At 40.4% G+C, this 21881-nt stretch overlaps 1 protein-coding gene across 2 annotated transcripts in view; it reads left to right on the forward strand.

Moving 5' to 3' along the window:
* Positions 1 to 21881, forward strand: part of GBE1 (1,4-alpha-glucan branching enzyme 1) — a 146654-nt gene that overhangs the window by 13071 nt on the left and 111702 nt on the right. For both annotated transcript variants that reach the window (XM_079974793.1, XM_079974794.1), the window contains exon 2: positions 21442 to 21611. In XM_079974793.1, coding sequence (XP_079830919.1) covers positions 21442 to 21611 — 170 coding nt within the window. The remainder of the gene's footprint in view (positions 1 to 21441; positions 21612 to 21881) is intronic.

Here is a 21881-nt window from a genome sequence, read left to right on the forward strand (position 1 = left end):
GTCCCATTGAGTTAAATGGGATTTGTAAACCTTGTATTTGGGGAAGGTCTATCTAGAACAAATGCTTTCTACCCAAAAGGTTCCAGGTCAATTATTGGCATCTCTATGTAGAGCTGGGAAAGTCCCCTGAATCCTTGGAGAGTTGTTGCCAGTCAGTAGGCAGTGCTGAACGAAATGGACCAATGGTCTGACTCAGGGCATGACAACTTCCTCTGTTTTCAGGTACTGTGGGACCTCGTGTTATGTACCACCCTCCTTACGAATGCTTTGGGTTATGAGCTCTGCTAACCCGGAAGTAGATGCTCCCGGTTGCAAATGTTGCCCGGGATGCGAGCGGAAGTCGCGTGCCGGTGGCGCGGCAGCAGCGGGAGACGCCATTAGCGAAAGCGCGCCTCAGGTTAAGAACAGTTTCAGTTTACAAATGGACCTCTAGAACGAATTAAGTTCACAACTGGAGGTACCACTGTAAATATAGGATTGAAAACTCAGAGATATAATGGAAAGCAAAAAGTTGTGTTTTCTATATCTTACCTTAAGAGGAGCTAGAAGTTAGGAAACTGCCATAATGCAGCATAGTGTTTGCAAAGAATATAAAGCAATAAAACACCCAGTGCTAAGCACAAAATAGAAAACTATGTATATATAATGTGTGTGCATACGGGATTTGTGTGTTTGAGGTTCTAAACTACCTAGTATGTGAGTTATGTGGCAATAGACTGTTACACATGCTATGACTGCTATTTCAGAGTCTTCAGAAAGCTCTTCCAGGATCGAGGAAATAGTCTGCCCATAGCAGCAGTACTAGCCTTAATTGTTTCTAAGTCCATGTGGGGAAATTTGCAGTCGTGCTCTGCATGCTGGGGTTTCTCACTCTGCTGCATGAAAATGAGCCATTCTAAAGATCACTCGCATTTTCTTGGTCTCCTCTGGGAAGTGGTTAAAATCCTGGGTAAATTACAAATCTACATACTTTGCCAAGGCATCATAAATGACCACATAGAACTTAAATCAGTGAAATTAAGAAAGGATTCTACATCTGAAATCCAATCCAGGTGATCATTATTATTTTTTAATTATCATGGACAGCATTCCTGTGTTGAAGATGCTAGGAACAATCTGCATGAAAGAAAAGCATAGGCTCAGGAAGAAACTTTTATATGTGCATTTTGATTATAGATTGCATTTTTGTCTTAACTGGTGCATTTTCTGCTATATTCCCGCCTTCTTATAAAAAGTTCTAAGTACTGAGCACTCTAGGCTGCTTCCCTGATCAAAAAGGCACATGTTAGGTAGTACATTCTAAAGCCTTGATTAGATCATGCTAGCTTTGAACCTCTACAGTGGTACCTCGGGTTAATAACTTAATTCGTTCAGAGGTTTGTTCTTAACCCGAGTTACCACTTTAGCTAATGGGGTCTCCCGCTGCTGCCGCGCCGCTAATGCGCGATTTCTGTTCTCATCCTGAGGTAAAATTCTTAACCTGAGGTACTGTTTCTGGGTTAGCAGAGTCTGTAACCTGAAGTGTCTGTAACCCGAGGTACCACTGTATAAGTCCCTGAGCGTTCAGCCTATGGCTGAAAGAAGACCAGCATGTTAGAAAGATATTTCAGTCCAAAATGGTTCTTTCCTGCTATCATAGATGTGAACTAGGAACTAAAGCTTTGTTATTCTTCTCCAGCGTGCTTGGAAGCAAACTAAAATTGTCCAAGTCTGCAATGGGGTCATTTTAAAAAGAGGATATTTTCATACAGTACGTGCTTAGAAGGAAATTATGTAGCCCAAACCACCAGCTATTGCTACAGCAACCTTTTGCCCTGTTCTTGTTAGCAGGGGTTTGTGCATCAAGAAAAGATGGATTCTGTTACCAATATAAAACTGTGCAAATTTAAAAATGTATAGAAAGCCTGATCTAGAGCTTTCGTCTCTTACGGTTTGAAGAGAAACAGGGTCTGAAATCAACAGATGTTGTTCTCTTTAAAAGACTGCGTCTAAACCTTTTGCTGTGTCTACAGTTGATGAAATTCATAAAATCCAGCAAGTTTGGCATCTTGATGAAAAAGCCGATCATATGTATAGCGAATGCCTTTAAGCATCTTAGATTCCTAATGAAGCCTTTATCTGTAAGGCAGGGGTGAGCAAATCTCAGTCTGGTGAGATCTACATTTTGTTTTTACTAGAACACTTGCTGATCTACGGTATATTACTCAGATCCACCAGAAGACCCAGGGTGGATCACACAGGAATTTTTTTTTAAATAAGTCAGGAATTAAACAGTTATAACAAAAGAAAAAAAAATGCTATGGAACATCACATAGAAAAGTTTTTTGCTCTACATGTCGCTGGTGTTGCATGTTTAGAACACCTTCGAAACACTGTTTTTTGACTAATGTAGCTGAGCCACCAGTGTTTCTTCTGCTCATCTGTGCTCTAATAGGCCAGTAGAGACCTCAGGGCATCTGACAAAATGCTGCTGTTCTGAATGTATCATTAGGTTTTTCTTTTTTTAAAAAAAGTGCTGAAAGCAAGGACCTTGTCCTCTGCTATTTATTTCTCTGACTTCTGCTTACCAATTTGAACTGATTTAGGTTAGCATCTGACCTTCTCCTGTCTTCTTTGACTTGGCAAGAATGGACGCCTGGTAGTACACAACCCTTCGACAGTTTCTTTAAGATACTTCCTCATCCCCATTAGAGCTTTTCCTGTTACTGGGTTGTAGCTGGGAACGAGCTCCATTCTCTGTCTCTCTTTCCCTTTCATTTTCCATGGGTACCTGCCACCTAGCAGAAGTCTGAAGGCTTGGTTCAGTTGGGCATGTTTAGAACTTCCACAGATTCATTTTGATTAAAGAGCTAGGAGGAGTTTTTTCACATTTTTGAAGTGCATGTGATAGAAGGGGACAATTTGTTTTTCTGCATGGGAGACTAAATACTGCAAAACAGGTCATTGAGATGCTGCAAAAGGGAAAATGTGGATTAAAGGAAAAGTGGGAGTTACAGGCTGGCAGTGGGGTGTCAACAGCCCTGTTTAGGGAAGTTTTTAATGTCTGATGTTTTATCGCTTTTTTATATTCTTATCATCAATTCTGTTGGAAGCTGCCCTGAGTGGTAGCAGAAGCCCAGCCAGATGGGCGGGGTAAAAATAAATAATAATAATAATAAATAATGTCTTGCAGATGCTTCGAAAAACAAACCTACTTGCATGTACAAGAAGTTCTGACCCCTAGTAAACACTCACCTAAGAGCACACCAGAACTAGAATGCACAATTTCAATTAGGTATTTCAAAAGGGTGTGTGTATGTCTTTGTAGTGGATTCAGAGTTCTAACATGTCCACGCACAAGCTGTCAGCTGAGTCTTAATGTGTAAAAATGGAGCACTGGTACTTAATGAATTAATGAGTTACAGTTCATAAGTGCCATGACTGGGGGAAAATCGTAAACAGAACTTTCCTTTGAAATGTAGGAACCTGTCAACTTTTGAGTTTGCTTGGGATAATCTTGATTCTTGTGTGAACACTGATAAAACATAAACTGCATAACAAACAGCTAGCTGAAGTGTGCGGTGAATGCCATCATATTTGAAATATCATGTGTAGAACGTGTGTATTTAAGCTTGAGATGTGAGAACAGAAGGGTAGGGCCTCTTTCAGGGCTTACTGCACATTTGCTCAAAATAAAATATAAAGGTGGTGGTAGGGAGCCCTGTTCCTGTAATCAGGCATTGTTATACATGCTTGGATCCTTTTGAAATCCTACATTGCGGTGTTTGTGTTTTGCAACAGGGTTGCATCAGCACAACGTGCCAGGAAACTCTCTTGTGATTTCTTATTCCTGCAGTGAGTGAGAAAATGTACAATTAGTAGGATTGCTACTTTTGCCTTGAATTTTGTTGAGTCCAGACTACAGGAATATGGATTTTCGCATTAATAAACTCAGTCGACAGAAACTGGAAAGTGGTATTAATATGCTGGTTTGCTTGGGAAAGGGAAAAGGGATAAATGTATTTTTAAAAAAGGTTAATACATTAATGTAAAAGGTTGGATCAGGAATGTCCTTTATAAATTTATGACATCGGTCAGGCGGCTTTGCTCTACTGTTGTAGACATGTTCTAAAATGTTTTTGTTTATGTAAATGCATTATTTTTATTTTATGTACTTGTTTTTAAACTTTGTTTTCTATTAACATTTTACACTGTTCTAGGTAAAACAAAAAACGTTAAATAAATTAATCTCTATGTATTTTAGGACTGCTGTTGATAAACTTTAATAAGCAACAATCCTTAGAATGAATTGAACTGACTTTTGAATGGGTTTGCAGCAGTGGTGGAGATGACTTTTTATTTTAAAGCTAGAACAAAAGTCTTTTTGTTAGACCAGGCACCCCCAAACTCGGCACCCCCAAACTCCAGATGTTTTGGGACAACAACTCCCATCATCCCTAGCTAACAGGACCAGTGATCAGGGATGATGGGAATTGTAGTCCCCAAAAACATCTGGAAGGCTGAGTTTGGGGATGCCTGCATTAGACTGTTCTAGAAATCATTTTGTGGGAATCATTTTGTCTTAAACATTTTGTTCATCATTCCAATAAAAAAATTCTATAATCTTTCCCTCCATTTTTTCCAAAACCAAACAAGGCTTTTTTTTTGGGGGGGGGGAGTCCCGTTCCTGGGGGTGGGAGGAGGAGGTGTCTGTTCCCCCCCAGGCTTTCACATCTCTACTTTCACTATATCAGTTTTAAAGTGAAATTGGAAACGAGGGGGGAATTTGTGTTCGGGGGAGAGAATGAAATGTGCAAAGCCCACGTCACCCATCCCCATGGTTAGAAAATGAATATTGCATCTACGCTAGCAGCACAACATGGAGTATGGTTCCATTGTGTTGTTCCTTAATGGCAGATGCAAAGAAGCTGAGAAATTAATAGTGGCATGAAAGGATACTAGTAATGGTAATTGTGTGTCTCTATGTATGATATATTACATTTAGAAGTAGTGTAACTTAATGCTGCCACCTTCCTCTGTTGCAGTAGTGTGACTCCAAAGAACTAGGATGCATTTCATTTCATTTTTATTGTACAGAAGTGATAAAATGGCATTTCTTTTTATGTGGATCTTGATGCTTTAATTCTATAATATAAATCTATAGGGAGTCTAAATTCTCAAATTAGTATGCAGAAACTACCTCATTGAGGGTGCTCTGTTGCTTGAAAGCATGTCAGTGAACTTGAATTTTATTAAAGTATATTGATGAATGCGCTAATATGTGCATTGTAGACTTCAGTCACATTGGCTCTCAGGGTTTTAATATAGCTAATCTCTTAATTACAGTAAAGATCATGCTAAGGTGACATTGGAAATGTTGTGTTAAAGAAAATGGAAGAACGTGGGATATTGTCTACATTGGGATGGAGATCCTGTGCTCCCCCATTTGTTGTTGGACCCCAAGTCCCATAGGCCCCAGTCATCATGGCAAATGGTTGGGGTGATGGCAGCTGTAGTCCAGAAATCCCTCGTCTTTATGAAGAATCAGCTTTGAATCCAGGATGAAAAGTATTCTGGAAGATTAATTTTGACATATGGTCAAAAATGCCCTAGTATAACAGTCTAAATTTTTATTTTTATGTGATATATTATTGATACATCACATAAAAATAAAATTTATGCGGTTTATTTTAATCCATTAAAAATGTGCTTTTAAAAGTTGCTTGGGAGCAGAGCGGTATAAGTGGATGTCTCTCAAACTGAAAGCATTTGTGTAATTTATTGAGCTACTTTATTTTTTAAATGGAGAATGTAGTCATTATAGCTGAACTTTTAAAAGGCAGCTCATGAAAGGCAAGGTTTTCTCCCTCTTCTACCCCCCCCCAAGTCTCTCTGGAGCTTTGGCAGACCCTCCTGAACAATGTGAGATGGAATGCAGGGGGCTGCTGGTGTTGGTAGGCATGGGTAATTTCCTTCTACAAATCTCCCTAAGTTAACTTAAGTTATGGCTCAAGCCTATATCTTTAAAGACTGAGGGAGTGGTGAGTGGGGGCAAGTGGTATTTCCCCATTTCAAACTAAAAGTCTGGGATAGCTGTGAAGGAGGGAGCAGGATTGCTGGTGAGTCCTTAATCATCTTTTGCCATAAAGTAGTGATGGATGGACCATTGACTGCAGGCAAGGTCATAGAAACAACTATGGCTGGATCCATTTTTACTGGTTCCATTTTTTCCATATATATATGAAAATGCAGTTAGATAAATTTATTTTATCTTCACACCATTGAAAAAGTTAGGAGGCCCTATTACAACCCATCCCCTCAGTCAGCCTACCCTGTTTCTCTACTAAATAGTTCAGTTTTCTAAAAGAAGGCTCATGACCCTTTTAACAGTGAGGAACAGCAATACTTCACACCAGGACCAAATTTCAATGTATACTTCCATATCAGTGGAAATAAATGTTGGAGTATCAATGATGTTCTGAAAAAAGCGCAATGCACTTGGTTCTATGGTCTAAAGTCAAGCAAACCAAAGTCTTGTGCTGTATGTGTTTGATAAGTCTGTGTGAATTAAGACTTCTGGCTGGCCATGTATTTTGTCCTTCTGAAAGCAGCTAGGTCAGCAGCTGAGCCACAGTATCAGCACCTATTGTCCTGGTTATTTATCCTTATTTTGGGTGATATCACAATTGAACTAGTAAGTGCGTATCATGTGCCATCTGCCCTAGACAGGTTGTTCTCAGTTTGGTTTTCAATATAGGTATGTTGCTACCAATATATTTTTTTGTCCAGAGTTGGTGCGTCTCATCTTGGAATCATGCAAATGGCTCTTTTTACTCTGTAGACTGTAGTCCTTGGTATAAAATGTGTATCTTGATTGACAATGTATATCCAGTTCCAAATGGGAACAGCCACATCATTCATTCTGATCTGTTTTATAAACACGGTGAAGAAATCTGTTGCTTTTACAAAATGAAAGGCAAGGTGCCATGCATGAATAATATTTTCATAGCTATGATGTAGCTCATTCATAAGCATTTAGTGTTCCCAAGCTCAGATCCTTGAAATGAAAATATAAACACTGTGGGAGGGAGGTTATTGGTTTGTTATTGGGATTTTTTTTTGTTATGTGTTTTCTATTCTCATTTTGTATTTTTATGTTGTGAACCACCCTGTGACTTTCGGATGAAGGGTGGTATACAAACAAATAAAATGCTGTATGAAGCCCCCTTATAGAGGGTGGACCATTGGTCCATTCACGCTTACTGGCAATGGGTGTCTAGGGTTTCAGGTTAGATGCAGACTTAGAAGTCCTCTTACAGCTTTCCGACTGGTGATCCCAGATATTAAACTTGGGACTTTCTGCATTGTAGGTATGTTCCTTCCTTCCTTGATGTCCAGAAACAGCACCTCTTCCCCTTCTCCGATGGCATCATGACCACAACTTTGTCATGGAAAGTTAGCATCCAACTGATACTAATGTTATTAGGTCCTTAGGGTTACCATATTCCAAAGAACAAAAACCCAGACATATGGCAACCCTACTTGAAAATGCCCCCCCCCCATTCTTCTGTTTCTGCCGTCAGTTCTTCTGAGAGAAGCAGACTCGACAGCTGCCTCTCCTCTCACCAGCAGGTTGAAGAAGAACAGCAGGCCCCGTCCCCAAACTTGCAAACAAAGCTATTTCCCTCCTGCAGCCCAGTGGACCTGTGTGGGCAGCAGTCACTGTTGAAGGTGGCAGAGAGATGTTGGCCTGGGCAGGGGAAGGCATGCTGGGGATGAGGCGCCCCTCCCTCAGCCCTAAGTTTCAAGAAAGCAGGTAGGACAAAGTGTCCTCGAGCCACGAAAACGAGAGAGTGGGGCGGAGGGAGCCCACTCACCGCATGCTTGCAACAAAACCGACATGCCCAGTTGTGTTGCCATATTCCAAAGAGCAAAAAAAGGGTGCCCCCCGCAAGAAAAAGAAGAGAAGAGGGGGAAAGGCCTAAAAAAGAAAAGCAAACCTGGGGGAAACAGGACCAGGAGCCGCCGTGCTCCCTCTTGGCTAGTGGCCCTGGCTTTCTTGTGGCAGGTTGGCCCTCTCTGATGCTGCAACTACCACTGTGTCCCTCACCTGCCTTGATGGGCTGCTGGGTGTGGGCTGCAGTTGGGGGCTTGGAGCTTGCTGGGGACTTGCGCCCCACCACACAACGAGGAAGCGCCCTAGGGCTGTAGCTGGGGCCCTATAATTAGGGTTAAATACACCGTCGCCCGGGTCTTGCCTTGGCCTGCTGCTGGCCAGGGCTTTCCCGCACATCCAAGCCCCACTAGAGCATGCCGGATCATGGCTGGGAAAATCCTTTCCCCACGCTGCTCTTGCTCCTCCATGCCCAGGCTGCTCCTGCTTGACCCTGGACCAGATGCCGCAGCTGGGAGGCCCTCACACGGCTGCTGCCTCTGTCTTTGAGCAACATTTAGAGGTGGTTGGAGAGGCCTTCCCTCCTTGCCCCGCTTCGTTTGCCAGCCGCTTTTATCTTTTAAAGCCATCGGGGCGCCTCCCGGCTGTGGTGCCTGGCAATAAATGGGTTGCCATGCATCTGGAATTCCCGAACACTTGGGTGATTTATTGAAATTCTGCACGAACACTATTTCTGCTGGACAAATCCTGGAAATGTCCAGGAAAATCCTGATGTATGGCAGCCCTAACTTAACAATGCTATTTTAAGTAGCAGTTAAGGGAATCTTTACAGCTGGACAAAGGGTAACTTCCTCACAAGTATATCTAAGTGTTTTTGGAAACTTGACAACCTGAACCAGAAGTGTTCTATTAGATACTGATGCGTCTGAATCTCCACTGACAAATTATGTTGTGTACCGGGGATGATTAATGGATCCACCTACTCCATACTATAAATTTTCTTTCACATTCTTAATGATGACTTAAGCTTTTTCTTTCTTTAGCTTCTGGAGCATTATTGAAGCTTTTTGGTAGACCCTGGGACAGTCCACTTTGCTGCACTAGCACCAATTTATGTTTTAGGGCAAGGGTGTTGCCCAGCTATGAATCTTGGTGTGACTTTAATCAATTTGTAAGACATTTTATCTCCTCCATTAGCAAAATCAAATTGCAAAAGTTCAGACTTTTTTTTTAATTTCTGGTTTTGATCTTTCATGATTGGTTTCCTCTTTTCCCTTTCCTTTTTAAACCTAGTACTTGACAGGGTAATTAAACATGGCATTGGATGTGGACCTTTTCGCATCTTTTATTTACAGGAAGCGTTTTTAATCTTGCTCTTGAGCAGATAAAGGATCCCAGAATGGTTTACAAAGATCTGTAATGAGACCATCCCTTCCCTCTGGTGTTACAGTTTAAAAGTCAGGGTGCAAAGAAATGAGGGACTGTGAGGGAAGAGGAAAGAAACCTCTGTCAGTTGATCCTGGTTAACAAGGTTCATGCAAGAATATGCTGGAACAGAAAGAGTTTACCAAGGAGAGGAGCCAAAAGCTTGTTGGTCCATCAGCTGAGTCAATGGAGAGACCCCACAGTCTTTTCTTCTGCATTTCCCTGATGGAATGGGGATCGAATGCTTTGATGGGAGCTGAATGAGGAGCTTAGGTCTTGCACTTAACTAATTAATTCATTAATTAATTTGCTGCCCTTCAACCAGAGATCATAGGTTGGTTTTCAACATAAAAACACGACATAAAAAGACAAAATACATAGCAATAAAAACCCTCCCATGCTCCCACATACCGTACTTTACCGTGTATAAGACAATATATTTTTATTTATTATAAATTAATGTTAAAATTTGGGGGTCTTCTTATACACAGATAGTGGAGAGAGGGGACTCGCGAGCAGGAGCTTGTCCGTGGTGATTGGGCAGGTGATTGGTGGCTGTGACAAGGCCAAAAAAAGCTCAACATTCTGGACCACCTCCCCCCATTTTCATAATTTGGAGTTTCCAAAAATAGGGGTCGTCTTGGACTCGGGGGCGTGTTATACACAGAAAAATACGGTATGTGGAGGAGCACCTGGAGGCAGCATTCACATAATTCCCTCTGCCTCACATAGTAATTGCCTGCTACTTCACTGAGAGGCTTTCCTCATACTTTATGAATCATGATCCTAATTAAAGCTTCTGCAAGATGATCACTCAGACATTGCTTCCTCAGGGAATGGCAAGGAATTTTCCGGTCCTTTTCTAGAATATCAAACTTGGACATAATGGATGCACTTAATTTTAGATATTAAATCCACTGTCTCTATTCCTAGTGCATGTTTCTCTCATGCATTTCTTCACCTTCCAAATTATATGTGATTAAAGGAAAAGTTAGTCTGAGAAGCCTGGTGAGAGAAGGGCTTGAAATATACAAGCAGTGTTGTAGAGATTCTTCAAGAGGAAGGAGATTCAAATAACATACTGTTCGATTGTTGCTGTGGTAAGAAACTTTTATTAGAAGTGAACATTCCAGGTTTTGTGGCCCACAGTTGGTTGAAAATTAATAAAAATTGGGCTAAATTTCCAAAGGCTTTATTAGAAGAAAATACAATGGATTGTGCCTGACATTGATTTGACCTTACCGTAATGTTCATGGTGATTTAAGTGATGCTTAATAGATCTCTCCTTGACATACCTGGCAACTTAGGACATAAATCTAAAAATCAATGTTTCTGTTAGCTTTTTATAGAACTCTAGAGATAGTAGCTGTGACAAGCCCTTCCTAAGGACAGAACAATTTGAAACCACAAGCCTCCATATAATACAATAGTTGAATGTGCTTTTGAGTCTTGCCTTTAGCAGTATTAAGGAATCAGGATGAATTTTGGAAATAAAGGACTTGATCAAGGGCTCCACGTGCTCTGATATGCCTGTGCATTAAAAGTGCCCTGCACACAATTTAAAAGATCCATGGGTATTTCTATAGGCTCTACATACATTATCACAGTGATGGATATGGTCAGTCTCTCTTATGCCCAAGTCCTTCCCATTTAGTAGGCTTCTGTCAGACTGAAGCAAACCAGGAAATTGACACATGCATATGGAGTGCAGCAGATCTGTCTGTTTAAATTTCAATATAGCAAATGGATGTGATGAACTTGGGAGTTTTCCTGTGAGACTGAATGAAGTGACCAGGGAATTCTACTAAGAGTTCTTCATAAGCAATTTTAATGTTTTTGAAGAGAGAGAATAATGATGTCACTATGCATTTAAAGGGGTGGGGGATCCCATGCAATACTACTATGTAAAAGAGTTAAATGAATCCAGTCACTGTACATTTCAGTGTGGCTTGGTCGAAGATGGATATAACAAAAAACGCCCTCTTGTTGCCTCCAATTTAGTTGTCGTCTTGGCAGTGAAGCAGAATTCTTGCAGGAGCAATTAAGATGGTAAGAACATGGTTTGAAATATTATGGGTTGCAACTGCAATCTCTCTAGTTAATGCAGCACTAGTTATTGTGGTGACATGGTAATAACAGTTCATCACAAAACCTAGTCTACTTAAGCACGGAATGCCAGAAGCTGGTTTATTCTGCAACAATCCATTTCTAACATAAAGAAAGTTGGAGAAGAACATAAAACTGTAGTATTACTTGACACTAACAAACAATAGGAGAATGACTTACCTATTGAAGAGAATGCAGCATATACTATGCTGATGTAATAAATCGTTACATTGATCCAAGGAGCATTTTGTTTTGGTGACCTGCTTTTACACACACACACACACACACACACACACACACTTCATAACACTTGCTTATTGAAAAGTTTCCAGAAAGAACATTAACAGCAACAAAGTTCATCATGACTCTTCTGCTTTGTTGAATCATGAGGATGTAGAGAATGTTGGGTGTGAATAGCTATTATAGCAAGTAGTTATTCTACCTCTTATCCTCATTAAAAGAAATGGGAGTAGATTGATGAAAGAATAATTTTCTTTGGCTCAGGATTGCAGCCCAGCTGGCTCTGAACGGATCTGTATGTTAAGAATGTCCAATAAGCCATTGCCTAGCTTAGGTTGCTACACCAACTGCACATGAACCTATCAGTGGTGACGCATGCCTTGGCTACATCAAGACTTGATGAGTCTTTGGAAACTGCAGTTGGTCCATAATTCAGCTGGGGCGCTTAGGGAAGCTTTGTTGTGTGAGCATACACTGCCCATTTTAGAACATCCACACTGGTTATCAATACAACTGGACCAATGGTTTGATTCGATATAAAGGGGCTTCCTGTGTTTCTAAACAACTTTGCTCCTGACCTCCTTTCTCCTTGGCTGCTCCTTTTCTTTAACAGTGTCTCTATCACTGTGGTTTGCTTAGTTGCCTGCTAATCCTACTTCCATAAGGCATCTTCTTTTGTCATCCTTAGCACCCCAGCTTCTCCTTCCCATATCTGCCCATTCCTTTTCTTAATTGCTCTGCTTTTCTTTCCTCCTTTTTGCATTTAGTTCCCCATTTGCTATGCTGTCAAGCTGCCTCTTACACTCCTTCCCTTCCTGCAGCTTTTCTATGTGTATTGCCTACGCTACACTTTTTTATGTGTATTGCCTACACTACACTGTTTATTCAGTTTCCTTGACCTAGGGCATCCAGCCAGGAGGCGGTGGGCAGGGACATAGTCTGCTTGGAATCTCTTTTAAGTTACGATCCTGGCTTATAAAGCTACTCCAGCGAAATGGACACCTTTCCCTTCTGTCCCAGAAGCTGTTCTGCAAATGGTGATAGTTCTCTGAGAAGTTCTTGCATGATCTAATCATAGCTGAAGACTTCAGTACCTAAAGAACAGTACAATACAAATGCAGTAGTCAGTGATACAGAGAGCCACACAGGTAGTTAGGTCTTTTTTATTAAGTTTTCACACCTTTCTAACCTTATTTGAACATCTTGAAAGATTGTTGTGTGTGTGGCTAGTGGGTTTTGAAATAATAATGCAAGGACAAGGACATCTCTTCTCCTGCAACACTGGCATAAGATAGGAGGTGGGGTCTTTACAAAGCCTGGCTTGTATCAGCATCTGTAATGTTCTTTGTCTTGGACTATAGACCACAATAATAAATGAGTTTTAAACCTGGCCATTATCGAAATGCTACTTGCATCTTTGACACTTGGATATATTGTCTAGCAGATTAATTGTAAGTGGAAACATGCAATGGAATAATTCAAGATGGGTGCGGAGAAGCCTTTGCACCTTTTTATTTTATAGGACCGTTGTCGTTTTCATTGGTGGCACTCCAGTGCAAATGTTTTCAACACAGGGATAAAAGTGGCAGTGTCTAGAAGTTCAACTATTTCAGTTTGAGTTTTGATTCAGACTTCATAGCTGTCAACACAGTTGCTATGGGACTCATTGAGTCTGTATTTTTCCACACTTGACCTTGATATACAAAATAGCTGACAGTGGTATCAAATGGGAATTGGCAGGCCGTTACTAACGGATCCATTTTAAAACAACTTCCAGTAAACAAAACACTTAAGAGAGATGCCTCTGACTTTTAAAAAATCCTCTTCCTTTTAAAAAAAACACCCCTCTCTTTAAGATGATTAGCCAAGTCTGAGTGGAGGATGCTTGCATTACAGAGAGATAACTAAGCTGCTTATTTTAATACGGAAAATGGACTGCGATGCAGCCCTTAGTTTAAATGCTATTGAATTACAGAAGGAGACTGCATGTTTATTTTACCACGCATTAGTCAACCAGCAAAATTAATTGTAATGAATGCCTTGTTTTCATCGCTGCAAACAAATTAATAAGCTATACTGCTTCTCTTGTACTTCACCTATGGATGTGATTAATGGTCAGTATTAAAGATGCTGGTATCTTTTGGCAGTACGAAAACCTGAATGTTTAACAAGAACACAATTTCAAATTAAAGTAATAAATCAGAATTACTCAGGGAAGTCCTGTGGCAGGCCGCACTCTTCAGCTGGCATTGGGAATATAGTATTTTGTCCCGCGTAGTTTTGGCAGCGGGCCTCTTTATCAGCTACTGTCTTTCCAGTCACGCTTGTGTTCACGTCTTTGCTACATGCTCTGCTGATTACCTTGGAAAAGGGCAATGCTGTAACTGTTCAACTGACCTTTCAGTTTATTTTCTCTTGTGTAATATGAAACATGAGCTAACAAAGTCTTAGTCTACTGATTTCCAGAAAGAAATCTGTCTCTTTGTATTTCGGCAGCTTTCTTCTCAAATTAGGGTGTCACCCGGCTCCCCACATTAATTTAAAGCAAAATAAATAAATAAAGCCAACGCTCTCCTGCACAGGGATTATTTGAAGTGCTAAGCAGGCAAAATAATCTCTGGATCACGCAAACTGAGTCTGGGGTGACGGGAAGGGGGGAAGAGAGAAGTTGCCTGCCATTCATGCAGTCTCCCTTGAATGAATCAAATTATTGAATGATGTACTGAGCCTTTTAGATCTCACACACATGATTTGTCTGTGAAGCCTTTAACCAAGAAAGTTGCAAAGGCTTTCAACTATCTCAAATTTTCTTTTGAAAGTGTTACTTGAGTAATATGAAAATATATGGCTCAGTGGTGTTGACAGTAGCATTTAAAAAACAAAACCCTAAAGAGGGTTTGGAATGAACACTTGGGCGGGGGGACGACATGCTTTGTAGCCTCCTGGGTTTCTTTGTCAGAAAACGTGTGTGTGTGTGTGTGTGTGTGTGTGTGTGTGTGTGTGTTTGGTCCCACAGCTAAAAGAAGAGTTGCAAAATTGTCAGTTGCTTTACATTTGGCCAAATGCAAAAAATCCTCCAAGTTAAAAATTATTTATATTACCAAACTTTTAACATTTGTGCATGAGAACAACCTTGCTGGAACAGACTGAATATCTATTGCATTTTCATGCTTCCCCATGACGTAAAGTTCTCTGGGTGGCTTAAAATAAGCCTTAAAAGCCCACAATTTAAATACAAAGTTAATTCAGAGGCATGCTGACCTTAAGTCCTTTAGCTTTAACATTTCTTCTCAATTGTTTCAGTTCTATTGCAGGTTTATCTGCTCCCATTTTTAGTGGTGTTCTCCCCCACTCCTATTTCCCAGCTGTTTTTGGGCTACAACTTCCATCTTCCCTAGCTAACAGGGCTTATGGTCAGGGATGATAGGAATTGTAGTCCAGAAGCTGCTGGAGACCCAATTTTGGGAAACCCTGATTTAGACCATTGTGGGCAAAACAATTTACTGGAGTAATTTTCTGATCGAAGTACCATACTACACTAAAAGCAATGTCCTGATCATTCAGACTTCTCAGTGACATTGTCTGGTATCTGATCAACATATTGGAGCTTCTTTGGACTTGTTGACCAAACTACATATGACCTTATCTGGGTAGTTCTGACTTGGACTGCAGCGCCTCCTCCTTGCCACACATTGCAAGTATGTGTCTCCCAATTTTGAGGGGGGAGGTTCAGGGCTGTGCACCTGAAAATTGGCAGCTGCTGCCCTCCCAAAAAATGGCTGGGTGTGTGCCCTGCACCAGCAAATCAAGGTGTTAGTCACATCAATGGGATCTTTGTTTGCAATGCACATTGCAGAGTGGGGAAATTACAACAAGACTGTGGCAGGGCACCAAAGGTTAAAGGCTCATTGGGTCCCATCTGGATCCCACTCAAACAAACAGACTGGAAATTTGTAAAATAAACTAATAATACCACTAGGGGGAGGACAAAACAGGTACATGTAGTTTTGTCCGAAATTGTATGGTATAACACATGGGAAGGCAAACTAAGACCCAGGGGCCGCATCTGGCCCAATTGCCCCCTAAATCCGGCCCGTGGACGTTCCAGGAATCAGCGTGTTTTTACATGAGTAGAATGTGTCCTTTTATTTAAAATTCATCTCTGGTTTTTTTGGGGGGTGCACAGGAATTCGTTCATCCTCCCCCCAAAAATATAGTCTGGCCCCCCCACAAGGTCTGAGGAACAGTGGACTGGCCCCCTGCTGAAAAAGTTTGCTGACCTCTGTATAACATGTGGAGCATGGGATAAAGCAAGTTGATTTGGATTACTTCTGTTATGCAGCATGAAACAGGATCATGGATTTCATCCATGCACTTTTATATCTCCACCCTTCTGTCTTGTGGCTGGTAGTGGTTTAATGTTGCAGCAGTTGTACTCTCAGTTCACAGTTCTCTTGGTAGTTACACAACTGCCAGCTATTTTGTGGTGCACTTCCCTGTTCCTCTCTCGGATGAGCACCCCCTCAATCACTTGTAAATGTATTTGAGTTTTAATTTCAAAACCCGATTCAAGAGGATCAGGTAATCAATATGGCCTTTTAAGGTTGTTGTTTTTTTAATTAAAAATGACTAAACATGAAGATGCCAGCATTCTTTCCCATTTATGTCACTTGAGTTGGAACACTTGTACTGAAGCTAGAGGTTAGAGGCATCATTAAGTGAAGTGATGCTGAAGTAGGTGTTAGATAAATAGCACCCGTGGGTCCCAATACAAAGCAGGCCACTAAATCTTTAAGGCAACCCCAACATCCACTACACACTTACAAGGTAGTAATGCTCCTTGAGTATCGCATCAGAGTAGTCATGATTAAAATGGAAAGCATAAAAAAATGATTTGATACAAACATTTTCAAACTAATTAATTAAAATTTTAAAAAACAAAACAGTTGCCTTTTGATTTGCAGCTGCACTAATTAAACAGGGGTCTTTCCGTTGTTCTCAGAAGCTTAAACAGTCCATTATAGACAGTGAGAATTATATTTACTAGCATAACTGAACCTACATAGTATTGCTGCCTTGTTTCTCTCCTTGAGTCTCTCACAGAAGTAGGACGCACAGTAATTGTACGGGTATAGCTTAGCTTGCGAAGTGAACCTCAGGCCGAGAGGCTGAATGTGGCTGTCCATATGTCTCTGGCTGGAAGTTGCCCCAGACCGTGACCATTTCCAAGCCACACCCCTCCCTATACAGTGGTACCTTGGGTTACATACGCTTCAGGTTACATACGCTTCAGGTTACAGACTCCGCTAACCCAGAAATAGTGCTTCAGGTTAAGAACTTTGCTTCAGGATGAGAACAGAAATTGTGCTCCAGCAGCGTGGCGGCAGTGGGAGGCCCCATTAGCTAAAGTAGTGCTTCAGGTTAAGAACAGTTTCAGGTTAAGAACAGACCTCCAGAACGAATTAAGTTCTTAATCCAAGGTACCACTGTACTGTTCTTCACACTCTATGAGTGCTTTTGTATATATGGATTCTTGAATTGTGATAATGCCTCTTGCTTGCCTGAATGGAGAGATGGGTTCTGTACCACTGGCTTAGCTCGATAGGGAAATGCAGTTTTGGGGGGAAAGTCTTGCTTGATAAATTTCTTACTTGTCATGCTCAGTGAATGGTTGTGAAGGCTACATCTGTTTACCTTGCTAAAACGGTGAAGGAACTTGGAAGCAACTTCTTCTCACTTGGCAAGAAAGATCCCTTTAAGTTAGCATTACACCTTGCAATCCCTTGTGGTCTACTGTGCTTTTAACATCTTTTCCCTTCACCATTTATGCAGAGAACCAAAATTAGGATTGCAAAAGTGAAAACAATCAATACAAGAGCCATGTGACACTTGCTTGGTATAGGACTAACACAGTTTGCCCTTAATAACTGTTGAATTATGGAGGGAATATACATCAACACGTATCGTATTTCCTTTGAGATTCCGGTTAACTTTTGTTGTCTCAACTGCTTGCTTTATTTTTTTGTTTTTGTGTATTTTACTCATATGAGTGCTGCTCACATGAATTTATTTTGGTAAAAAGTTAAAAAAACAAAAACAAAAGAGGATTGCATGAAACAGTGAACTGAAGTTAGGTAGCAAGTGTTAAGTAATCCATCTATTTTGCAGGCTCTAGGCAAGGAAATGACTGATTAGTCAATCGATGTGTGAAATCCCACCAATCCATTTCACTGCTTCTTAGCTCTTTCTGCCTTTTTAGGGTTTCTAGGTGACCATGCCAAAGTAACTGCAGAAGCCACAGCTAATAAAAGTAACCAACCCAAGTTCATCTTACAGAAAGCAGCCTTCCCTAACCTACTGCTCTCCAAACATTTGAACTAGAAAACTCATTCCTGGCCATTGGCTGTGCTGGCAGGGGGTGATGGGAGTTGTAGCCCCAAATATCCAAAGGCTAGCACATTGCGGGAGGATGCTAGTGGGTTAGGAATTATTTCACTCCCCGTCATCAGTCCCAGCCTTTCAACCTTCAATCCATACTTGTCTGCCCACTTCCCTCTTACTCATCCCATCTCTGTATTAAACGTTAGGAGATTTTGTTTGTTCCGCTCCTTGTCCAGGCAGTTTGGAATGATTAGCAGTTGCCTGTCCACACGATTTCAGCCAAATCAATGTCAAGACGTTTCATTGCCAAAGGAAGAATACAATTACATATTTCCACACCATACAATGTGTTTTGTAATGGACACATTTTCTGTGGAAATTGTCACTGCTATATATTGTAAATTTTCAACAAAAGCCATTTCTTTTTCACCAGCTTAATTAGTAATGTAATGGTTATACATGATTACTACATAATTAGTAACATAATGCAGTGAAGGTGGAAGTGGGCAGTTTCAAAGTTGTAATTAACTTTTTCCAGAGGACTATTTGTGGTAAGCATGTATTAGTTTGCATAATAAATAGAGGAACAGCATAGGAAGCTGCCTTATAAGAAGTCAGAGCATTGATCCATCTATCCTTGACTTGCCGCAGTTCTTTACTTTTCCTGTAAAGTTAGAACATCCTAGGTACAGTGGTACCTCAGGTTACATATGCTTCAGGTTACATATGCTTCAGGTTACAGACTACGCTAACCCAGAAATAGTGCTTCAGGTTAAGAACTTTGCATCAAGATGAGAACAGAAATTGTGTTCCGGCAGTGGGGCAGCAGCGGGAGGCCCCATTAGCTAAAGTGGTGCTTCAGGTTAAGAACAGTTTCAGGTTTAAGAACGGACCTCCAGAACAAATTAAGTACTTAACCCGAGGTACCACTGTACACACTTTTTGTTGCACAAGATAACTGATGGCAATCAAAAATGAAGGGAAACAAATAACGATTTGATTGTATGTGACTACTAAGCAATTCTTTACAAAGAGTGGAATCCAAAGAATTTTATACATGTGATTCTTTGTGCACATATGTCATTGCTTCCTTACCAGCTGCTTCACACACTTCCATAAGGTACACTGTGGATGAGCCACTGCATTAGGAAGTCCTTCACCCTCCACAACCTGGCAAAACAAAAAAATCTGCTGTACATGCAGCGTTCAACACATTTGTTCAAGACCTAGCCTTTACAGGAACGTCACTATATATAACATATCCAATTAGCATCCAAAAGCACAGACACACACAAGAATATTTGAAAAAGATTAAATTGTAATAATGAAGTCCTTCCTTGACATTTCCAGTCATCAGCTGTTATTTGGTAGAGATGTAAACACTAATAGGTAATTAAAATTTAGTAAGTGAGCAGCATATTTTAAAAAAAATTCACAGGAAAGTTATTTGACAGCCTTAAAAGACAGTGAATATTCCCTTAAAGTGCATGGGGACAATGTCACCGTCATCTCCCTGATTAATTTATCTTAAGATGAAACCACCATTTAGGACTATATAGTCATCAGCAACTGAGAAGTGCTGTAATTTACAGTGTGAAAAATAAGGTTTCAAATCAAGTGTCGGCACTTGCCATAAGAGTATGGGACTAGATTTCCTACCTGTCTTGCTCCGGAATGGCACCTGTGCCTTAAATTCATACATGACAAGTAAGAAATTTATCAGGCAAGGCTTTCCCCCCACAACTGCATTTCCATATCAAACTAATCCCGGGGTACAGAACCCATCTACAATACATAGACTCTATACTGGTAGACTTCAGGTATGAATGTAGCTTGGGATGTCCTAAATGGTTTCAAGAGTTCTTTAAGAAAAAAGACAGTGAGAGAGAGAAGTTTACTTCTCTATATCTGTATTTGTATTTATATTCATGTATACATATATTCATATCCTGAAGCCACATTCCAATTCATGAGGATGCTGATCTCAATGCCCTTAATACTAGGTTGCTCATCACTAACTCCTGCTTGGATCATGCAAAAGATCCTGCACCTTTTGGATTCATGCTTGATAGTACCTGATGTTACTCATGGCCCAGTATTACTCATATAGGTAATGAATACCTATGTGAGCAGAGCAAAGAGACTGAAAGGTTTTTGTACTACAGCAGATTCTGCTTCACTGTGCCCCACAGCAGACTTAAATACAAACACTGTGCTCCTTTGGGATGGGGAACTGCAGTGCAGATGGGCAGTACTTCTGTTTTGGGGTTGCTGGTGCTGGATTTCCTACAATACCCTGTACCCTTTGCCAGAGACTGGATTCACTTATATTGCGGCAACTTGTTTTCTCGCTATGCTTTGACCTTTTCCCCTCCAAACGTGCATAAATCGTCTTTTCCCCACCTTTTTGTTTGACTTATATTTTATGCATTCAAATTAAATTGCAACAAGCTTTAAAATTCTATCACCTATCACACATGTTTGTTAAGAAAACAACTTTTATATTTAGAGCTCTAGAGAGCGAGAGAGTGTTATATACTGCATAATAAGAGAACTGACTGTGGAGGTTACAGAAATCATTATACTGTTTTGATGCATGATACCTATTGGCAAATTTCCCAGTTGTAATGTTGGGGTTTCTATGTGTGGAACAAGAGCATTATAAGAACATGCCCACTATCCTCAGGCTCTGCTTCTTCTGAAATTCTTACTGGCTGTTAGGTAAATACCCGCCTCTGGAATAAAAGCTGTTGGGAAGGCTTAACCTTGTGAGTTAAAAAAAGTAATATAATCAACTGGAATAACGAATAAATGAGACCTAAGGACCCTCTTAATACGATGTCTCTAAAGTGACTCTTTCTATACCACAGCTTTAAATAAACCTGAGACTGTTTCCCAGCAGTGGTATTTTCCCCCAAGGTGTAATATCTTAGTTGTCACTATGATTGATGTTTCCTTTGAACAAATGACCCTTTTAAACTAGATAAAACTGAGTATCTTACAATAGAGGTGCCATGCTCTAGCTTTTGTTTTATGAAGAAAAACTGTTTCTCAAGGAAAGTGTGGGATGTTTTGGTGGCCATTTGCTTTAGCATAATGATCCTAGTATTTTGAAAAATTAGCCTTTTAATAATTGGATTCGGTGGAGTGCCACATAGCTGTCATAGTGAATAACAATTCACTCCATCAGTTCAAAGCTACTAGTCACAGAACATATAGTATTCTTATAATGCCAGATATACCTAACTTTTAGAATTTAGAATTTTATGATCTGAACATTTGATGATGCTTAAAAGGAATACTGGGACTATCATCTAATAGACTTGACTGAACAAGTCTTAAAATGGGACTTTCATTGGCAGCTTTACTGAAATTATTTAGTAATACTTTCCTTCAATGCATTTTTCTATTGGAAGGTATAGTCTCTTCCATCACATCTTGAAGAACATTGAAGAAAATGAAGGTGGCCTTGACAAATTTACAAAGAGTTACCAAACATTTGGAGTCAACAGATTTATTGATGGAGGATTGTACTGTAAGGAATGGGCTCCTGGGGCAGAAGCTGTGTTTCTTACCGGAGACTTCAGTAAGTATTTTCAAGCACATGTTTTATGCCTTATCCTCTGTATGCGTCTGTTTTTCTGTTGATTCTGTTTTTATGCCCATATTTTCATGGCTCTGCACATTAGTTCTTTTAAATAAAGGATTGCCAGCTTCAGGGCTAAGTGCAAAATTCATTGTTGCCAGGTTATCACTACAATCTTAACAGTATATCAGAAAATGCAATTTGATGTTGAGAGGGGAATGTGTGAGTGAACAATGGGTCTTTTAATGGAAGACCTAAGTTCAAATCTCT

The sequence above is a fragment of the Podarcis cretensis genome (assembly GCF_951804945.1).
Source record: "Podarcis cretensis genome assembly, chromosome: 4".
Taxonomy (NCBI): Eukaryota; Metazoa; Chordata; class Lepidosauria; order Squamata; family Lacertidae; genus Podarcis; species Podarcis cretensis.